Genomic DNA, 8,981 nt, shown 5'->3' with positions numbered 1-8,981 from the left:
TTATTTCTTTCTTTTGAGAGTCTAATCACTTCTTGACTCTACCTCCAGACATATTTTACAGTCCCTGGAAAAAATACACGTGAACGTCAGCTGTCAATCATCATAAAACGTTACATAAAGCCTCATATTTAACCGCGTATAACTAATGAAAACAAAACTTTTCAGAAAAAAGAGGACTTGAATACAAAGCAGCCAAATGATATCTTCAAATCACCACAACAATCAGACGTGAGAAACATTTCTACCAGGTGTGTTAATTTTTTAAAGTTTGACCACAGCCCATCTGGAATGACTGGAAAGCTGGGTTTTTTAACCTATACTACAGCCAGCCACCAGGGGGAGCAGTCTAAGTGGACGTCCATTTTTTTTTTACAGTCTATGGTCTATATGAGAATAACTCTGACAGTTTTTCTTTTTGAAATACAACTTAAGTTTCAGAATTACAACAAAAATGATTGATTTAAAAATTCAAATCAAACATTTTTCTTAGGTTACATTTCTGACCTTTTATTTTAAAATTTGAATGTACTCTAAAATTTCATTTTCAATTTAATCTCAGATTAAAATATTTTGACTTTTTTCTTTCTTTTTTTATTTTAAAATTGTGCAGATTACTAACATCACTTTTTTTGACTTCAGTTTCAGAATATCTGCTAAAAAGACATTAATTCAATAATTAAAGGTAAATCTTACGGGAACCTGAGACACCAATAAATTTTATTTATTTATTATTTATTTATTTTATTTTACTTATTTTTATTTATTTATCTATTTATTTATTTATTTATTTATTTATTTATTTTATTTTGTTTTATTTATCTATTTTTATTTATTTATTTATTTTGTATTTTTTTACATTTTATTTACTTTATGGTTTTTGCTTTTGTACAGCACTTTGGAGACGTTGGTCTGTTTTTAAATGTGCTATATAAATAAAGTGGATTTGGATTTTGGATTTTTTTAAAACAAAATCGGAAATCTTTTTCAGAAATCTAAATTTAAGCAGAAATTTCACTCTTCATTAGAAAAAAAAATTCTTGAGACTTCAAACTCAAATTTCCTAATTCTGACAAAAAAAACCCTCTTAATTACATTTTATTATTATATTTGATAATTCAATCAGACTTTTATGTTAGGTCTCTAAACTTTAACCTGAATTTATTCTCAGATTCTAAAGTCAGATTACACAGTGGTTGTTGAATCATTCAGTGAGATTTAAACACAAAAGTCTGGCTGTCATTACTTTAAATTTTGAGAAAAAATATCTTTCGATCTATTCTATCTCAACTTTTTTAACCTCAGAGTCAGAGCTGAACTGAAAATAATGCTGAACATGAGACTTATAAAGATTCTGTGTGTGTGTGTGTGTGTGTGATTGTATGTGTGTGTGTGTGTGTGTGTGTGATTGTATGTGTGTGTGTGTGTGTGTAACCTCACTTCTCTTGTCAAACGCTGACACCTGCTGACTCAGACGGTCACAGCTGCTCTGTTCTCAGGACTCTCGGCTTCTTCCTCTTCAAGTTTCTCAGTTTTTAACCTGGAATCATTGATCAGATGTGACAACTTCCTGTTTTTTTTAATTGTAAAAATTTTATTCAAAAAAATCCACTTCCTGTTTCAGTGCAGAGCAGACTACATGCAGCCGTTTCACATTTTCAAATCAGAGAAAAACACAGTGGGGAAGATGAACGGAAGTCCGTTAACTTGACGGTGAACACTTAGAGATACCTGAAGCTGACTTACCCCCCTGTTAGTGAAACTACGGTGGCCTTTGAGGACAAGAAGCTCTTGTAAACAGTCACCATCATCACAGAAAAAAGCAGAAATATCACAATAAGGCATCAGCTGTGGGTTTAATCAGACATGAATTCATAAGAACGAGACCCTTTAAGGAAGAATGCTGAAAAGTCATTACGAAAACCTCAGGCTCAGTTTGAGACTTAAAGAGGGGTATTCTGATTTTTTTTGGTCTGTATTCTGTCCCTCTGGTGCACCCGTAGTCTTCTCTCTGGTGTTTTGAAAAACTCTTACTTCAGCTTTCATCTGAAATTTCTGACATAGAGGTCAGCTGATTACCCCCTCTTTAAGTTTAGAGATGTCCCATGATCCCTGAATGCAGCAGAACGTTAAGTCCAGATGAATGAAGTATCAAAGGCAAAGCTGGGTTTAGTTCAAGGGGCAGAGTCAGAATCGGGGTGGGGCCATGTTGATACATGTTAATAGAAAGCCCCTCCCCTTTTCCTGATGATGTCATAGTTCCTCTGAGGTCCCTGAACCAATCACATGCTGCTGTTTGTGTTTTGTTCCGTGATGGTTCTGTTGGCAGTCAGAGTCTGGTTCTGTAGAGAATTCAGGGTCAGGTTCAGGTTCAGGATCGGGGTCAGGATCAGGATCAGGGGTTGGTTGAGAGGTCTGGGTGTAGTCTGGATCTGGGGCAGCTTCACAGCTGATCTCAGTCCTGTCCGGTGTCACCTGCTGCCTCTCTGTTTCCACTGTTAGCTCCGCCCCCCTGTCCCCCACCTGTCCAGCGAACCCAGCACACTCCGAGCACCTCCTGCTGTGCTGTGACCCCTCCTCCCTGTACGTGCTCCACCTCTTCACCCTGCCCCTCCCTCTGGGCGGGGCCTGTCTATCCCGGACGCTCTGACTGGCTGAAGCTCGCCTGTTTCTGCGGCTCTGATTGGCCTCCTGGTTCTGGATCCTCTGTACTCTCTGCAGCGCCATGGCGGCGAGGTCTGAGTGAGAGGACGTGCTGTCGATCAGCCTCCGGCCCAGAGCGAGCGGGCGGACGGGCAGCGCCAGCCTCAGCCTCAGCCAGAAGCGTGAGCGTGGCGCTTCAGACTGACTCCCTCGCCATGTGACGGAGGTGTTGGCGGCCTGGCGGAGCTGAGCGACCTCCACGCAGGGCAGCTTACTGACGGAGCGGTACACCACGGTGACGATGGAGGCCTGGTGGCCATGTTGGAGGTAGAGACCCAGACGACACTCCAGCAGACTGAAGCTCTTCTCTAACAGGAAGTCTGGACTCAGGACGAAGAGGAGGCGGCGGCTCCTCTGCATGGAGAGCAGGATGGTCTCTGATAGGTCTGCCAGGAGACAACCAGAGAACACAGGGACAACGAGACAACAAGCTAACTTTGTCAGTTTGTACCGTAGTTTAGTATCCGGCTATATTTCTCTCTCCTCACAGCCCGGTGCTCTGAGACGTGTCTGTAACGTTAGTGAATCCTGGTTCTGTCCTACCAGAACTCATCTACCAACTCCAACCTCACCAAGCAGAGCTAACGTAACCTGGCTCTTCATTTTATTGATAGACTCTCAAGTTTGAACAGACCACTGCAGAATAACTGCTGACTGTGGGTTGGAGGCAACATTAGCACAAACAGATTAGCTTTTGTGCTAGCCTTTAGCTCATGCAGAAGCATGTGTTTTAGCCTTAAGCTAGCCATTAGTCTGTGCTTTAGCCCTAAGCTTATGTTTTAGCCTGTAGCCTCTGTTTTAGCCCTAAACTGATGTTTTAGCCTTTAGCTCATGTTTTAGTATTGAGCTTGTGTTTTTGCCTTTAGCTCATGTTTTAGCCTTTAGACAGTGTTTAAGCATTAAGCTAGTGTTTAAGCATTAAGCTAGTGTTTAAGCCTTACCTTGTTTTAGCTTTTATCCAAGGTTAAACACTTAGCTCAGGTAGTTGCCTGTAGCCTGTTTTTTACCCTTAGCTCATGTTTTTGCCTTGAGCTGGTGTTTTTGCCTTTAGCCTGTGCTTTATCCCTTAGCTCATGTTTAATCCCATGTTTAAGTCTGTAGCCTTTCTTTTAGCCCTTAGCTGATGTTTTAACCTTAAGCCCATGTTTAAGCATGAAGCCTGTGTTGTAGTCTTGAGCTCATATTTAAGCCTTTAGACAGTGTTTTTGCTAGTGCTTTAGCCTTACCTTGTTTTAGCATTTAGCCCAAATTTTAGCATTTAGCTCAGGTGTTTGCCTTTAGCCTGATTTTTAGCTTGCGTTTTTGCCTTTAGGTTGTGCTAGCCTTTAGACTGTGCTTTAGCCCTTCGCTCATGTTTTAGCCCATGTTTTTAGCCTAAAGCCTTTATTCAAGCCCTTAACTGATGTTTTAGCCTTAAGCTCAGGTTTAAGTATTAAACATGTGTTAAAGTCATAGGCTCATATTTTAGCCTTTAGCCAGTGTTTTAGCATTTAGCTCGTGTTTTAGCCTTAGCTTGTTTTATCCTTTAGCCTGTTTTTTAGCATTTAGCTCAGGTGCTTGTCTTTAGCTTGTTTTTTTAACCTTCAGCCTGTGTTTTAGCGCTCAGCTTGTGTTAGCCTCTAGACCGTGCTTTGGCCTTTAACTTGTGTTTTAGCCAGTGTTTTAGCCTTAAGATGTGTTCTAGCCCTTAACTAAATTTTTAGCCTTTAGCTTGGGATTTAGCCTTATCTTGTGTTATTGACTTTAGCTTGTGTTGGTTTTAGCTTATAGTTTAGCCTTTGGCCAGTGTTTGAGCCTTTAGTCCATGTTTTAACCCTTAGCTCATGTGGCCCCCTTTAGCCTGTTTTTTAGCCTTTAGCATGTGCTCTGTCACTCTCCTACTTAAATTTTTTCTACTCTTTAGTCCTTTTTCTGACAGTTGGGCTCCAGTGTCCACCGTAGATTATCATCCAGAATATTTCCACTTTGTCAAGATCACTTAGAAACTCCTCACTTTGAGGGATCCAGAGAGTTGAATTTCAAGTAGATTAACATCTTAAATCTTTAATGTGTGTGCTCATGACGGACAGGAAATGTAAAACACTGAAAGAAAAACATTTGATGAATAATGAATAATGATTCATTTATTTATGGAAAATAAAATATAAAATACTGTTAATGAATGATATACAAAATTAAAAGCATGTCAAAGTGCGTCTCACCTCACAAAATACTGCTCCATACCATCACCTGGTATATTTACTGACAAATATAGCTCATTTCATTTAGCTGGAACTTAAATACAAGATTAAAATATTGAAAAGTTTACGAAAAGTTAAACTCAGAGTTACTGCAGAACATTGATGATAACGTAAGTTTAAAGACATTTTCACTGATTTACATCAAAGATTTTTCAAAATATATGAAAAAAAAAAACTGTTTATCTCTCTTTATGCAGATGATATAATGAACTTGTTTAAATTTCATCACTCTGAGTAAAACGTTAAAACACTGTAAATTTATTTGAACAAACACTTGTCATGGTTTTAAACCTTTCATAGGATAAGCTACGCTAACGTTAGCTGAAAACTCAGAGGTGTGAACTTCTCACTTCCCCCAAACACTGAAGACAAACTCCTGAGAGTGAAGCTTAAACTCTGTTTTCACACACACACACACTCACACACACAGATGGTAAAAAATGCTGGTCTGAAATGAATGAAGAAATGAATTTTACCGACATGAGGAGCGTTTCTGTTCCTCATCAGCGTCCTGAAACGTCTTTAGAAAGCTGCAGCTTTTCCTGAGGTAACGAAGTCCTGACTGGGTCGTCCTGAAATGATTAATTCTCATTTTTCTTCGTCTTTTCTCCAGCTCTGCGAGTGTGTTTGGATTCTTTGAAGATTTATCCCTGTTCATCTCTACACATCCTGATCTGACATGAATAAACCAAACTAACACTTCCTGGTTCCTTACATGTCTGTGCAGCGAAGCAAAGATCCACTGTACAATATTTATTAATGGTAAATGTATTCGTGCACGGCTAGCTTATGAACTCAGGTGATGGTCGGCTGCAGGGATGAACACGTTGACGATAAACTGATCGATGCTCCTGCAGCAGAGCGGCGCCTGAGTTCGTACGCTTGGCGTGCACGGACAGATCAAACTAAAGTAGCTTGGAGCTCGTTTCCACCTCCAGTCTTTGGCGTGTTTACATGATGCTCAGTACATTCATTTATGCTCCTTAAAAAGTCAAAAACAAACACTTAAACCACCCTCAGAAGACCCCCCTCAGTCCGCCCCGTTACCCCGCAAAGTTCAGGACCTTCTGCGGCTCCTTGACCGTCTTCGTGATGAGTCCGGACTGAGAGTTCGTGCTGTTCTGACTCAGCAGCCTCATCAGCGCCCCCTGCTTCCCGTCCCCCTCCTCCCCCGAGCTGCTGACCCTCCTCACAGGTAGCTCCACCCTCAGCCTCTTCCAGAAACGCGACGACAGCTCCTTGGACTTGTCCCCCTGCCATCGAACCAAGGACAGAGCCACCCGGGCCCTCCTCAGCTCCCTGACCCAGACCTGCCTCTGGACCGGCTTGTACTGGACCAGGATCACCCGCAGGTGCCCGCCTCGAGCCATGCCGTCGATGCCGGCCTTGAGCTCCAGCAGGGCCTGGGAGCCCTGAGAGGCGTAGCCCGGGCTAACGACCACCAGGACGCGGCGGCTACGAGCCACGAAGCTCAGGGTCTCATCAGTGATGGCTGCAGAGAGAGGAGGATGAAGGATGGATGAAGGATGGATGAAGGATGGATGGAGTGTATGTGTCTGTGTGTCTGATTGTTGTTTGTAGTAAAGAGCTCAGGCAGAGTTACAGGAAGTCAGAGTTTTAGCAGCAGAAGCGGTTTAAGTGAAAATCGTCCAAACAGACAAACTACCATCAACAGGCCACGCACAGGAGCTCCTTGAAGATTTCTGACCAGGGAGTCAGAAAGATAGTCAGAAGAGTACTCAACCAGCCAAGGACCACCCTGAAAGTGCTCCAGAAAGACTTGGAGGCAGCAGGTACAATTGTTACAGAGAAAATAATAGGCAATGTACTCCACCACCATGGCCTCTATGGACGCTCAGCCCGCAAGACTCCATTCCTCAGGAAAAGGCATGTTGAGGCTGGTTTAAAGTTTGCTAAACAGCATCTTGACAAGCCTGTAGAATACTGGGAGAATGTTGTCTGGTCAGATGAGACCAAAACTGAACTTTTGGGCTGTCATACTACAGACCATGTTTGGAGGAGAAATGGCTCTGCACATCAGCCAAAAAACACTACACCAACAGTGAAGTTTGGAGGTGGAAGCATCACAAAGGCTTCTCCACTAAGTATTAGATGAGTCTCAGTGAGCGTGTTCAATACTTTTTTCCTGTGTTATCGTACTTAATTCTACACAATCATTATTCATGGACCTGAACGTTGTGATTTCTTTTCATGTGTGGATTATTTGAGTTAATACCAATGTCTGGTAGAAATTTTGTTTGAATTGCAGCTCTGGAAATAAATGTGATGAGAAAGAAAATGACACGTTCAACACTTATTTTCCCCACTGTACATGACCAAATATTGGATTAGAAAAGGAGGAACCCAGAGGCGATTTTCAGGTTTTCAAAAAGGGTTATTGGTGTTTACATGGCAATGCTCAACCAGGTTGATACTCATACTCAAAATATGAATTGGTTAATGACTGCATGCAAAAGTAGCCAGAGTCGCCAAATACGATTTCTCATGTCGTGGAAATAAAAGTTTCCTGAAAGCGAAGGTGAAAAGCAGGAAAATCAGAGACGAAGCCCCAGGCAGAGCTGGCCCTACCCAATGTGGCACCTTAGGTGAGCTTCCCCCCCCCCATGCATGATTTCCACTCACTTACAAAAGAAATGAAATAGCATTTTTTTTTTACCATTGACTTTAATTTATGAGAAAAATGTCTCTAAGTTTACACCAGTGCCTGCAGATTTGGCAAAAACGTGTTTTTAACATTATTTTGGACATTTTAGAAATTTGCAATAAAATGAATAATTATATTATTTTATATGTTTTGTTATTAATGCACATATAAAAGATTATTGGTAGTTGTGAAAAAAATGTACTTCCTAATTCATCAGATACAAAAGTTGATTTTATAAAATTAAGTATTTTAAAGTAAAACAAAAGAAATGTTAATTATTTTAGGTGCACTGTCACTCTGTTTACATTTTGAATGTTTTTTTCTAAATGTCTTGTTTTATTGTAGTTTGTTTTTAATTGTTTTTCATTTCTTTTTTAATTTTTTTTGCCTTTTGATTCTGTATTTTTGATAAAATAAATGCCCCCTCCCCTAGCATAAGTCAGTGCTCTGGTCGGGGCATCCCAATCTAAAAAGTCTGGACACGCCCCTGCTTGTCAGTGCGTACCTTGTTGCAGGTACATCATGTCGCTCTGCTCATCAACGGGTGGATTAATTAAAGACTCAACTTTCCCCAGGTTAAGGCTAAACAACCTGTCAACACCTCTGTCTCTTTTCTTCTTCTCTTTCGCTCCTCTGTTCCCCAAGGCTTTTTTTGTTTTAACATAATAACGCTTGTACGGCTTATGCCACAGCCGGCAGAGAGAGCAGAGGAAGTTAGTACAAGTGAAGAAGAAGAAGAAGACAAAGAGATATTAAGGATGGTTAAAGTGTGAGGATGTGTAGTGCAGCAGCTCTGCAGAGTATGAGTGTGTATTTAATGTGTGTTTTGTGCTGTGGTACACGTGTGAACTCACTTCCTCCGGGCAGACTGTCTCGGTCAAAGATGCAGACGGAGTAACCCAGCTCGTTCTCCAGGACAGTGCGCAGCGTGGACAGAACAAACTGCTCCTCCTCGCTGTTCCTCGCGTACGAGATGTACACGTCATACTCCTTATCATCTGCAAACACACACACATACACACACACATTCTTGATAAGAAGATATCATACTTCCTGTCTGTCTTTATCTGCACAGGAAGCTGGCTCATCTTTCTGACGTGAATAAAACTCCCCAGAGCTGATCTGATCGACAGTTTTGTAACCGAGCACAGAAAAACATCCTGTTTGTGTTTGATGTGATTTTAACACATTCTGTGGAAAAACTCTTCAGTGTTTGGTTTGTTAAACTTGGAAAGTCCCCAAAGCTGCAAATGATCACGCACACTTCTGATAACAAGGACACAAACACTGACGTCTACACTTTTGCATCTTTTTTGAAGCTGTACGACATAAACTAGATCAAATCTTTGGTTTACAAAACTCTGTGAACTCTTTAT

The 8,981-nt window shown here is 41.1% G+C and overlaps 1 protein-coding gene across 2 annotated transcripts in view; it reads right to left on the bottom strand.

The window, feature by feature from the left end:
• Window positions 1-1,807: 1,807 nt before the first annotated feature.
• il1rap (interleukin 1 receptor accessory protein) overlaps window positions 1,808-8,981 on the bottom strand; it is a 46,262-nt gene continuing 39,088 nt past the window's right edge. The window contains exons 11-12 of one of the 2 annotated variants that reach the window (XM_074679208.1): window positions 8,460-8,603; window positions 1,808-3,086 (exon numbers count right to left, since the gene is read on the bottom strand). In XM_074679208.1, the coding sequence (XP_074535309.1) occupies window positions 2,251-3,086; window positions 8,460-8,603 (980 nt within the window). In that variant the 3' untranslated portion in view covers window positions 1,808-2,250. Of the gene's footprint in view, window positions 3,087-3,497; window positions 6,433-8,459; window positions 8,604-8,981 lie in introns of those variants that run through there. The other variant, XM_074679209.1, reaches the window with a different exon arrangement.

The sequence above is a fragment of the Halichoeres trimaculatus genome, unplaced genomic scaffold, assembly GCF_033239565.1.
Source record: "Halichoeres trimaculatus isolate MK-OKI-2021-1 unplaced genomic scaffold, fHalTri1.1 fHalTri1_scaffold_9, whole genome shotgun sequence".
Taxonomy (NCBI): domain Eukaryota; kingdom Metazoa; phylum Chordata; class Actinopteri; order Labriformes; family Labridae; genus Halichoeres; species Halichoeres trimaculatus.
This window is presented reverse-complemented; position numbering and strand designations above follow the sequence as displayed.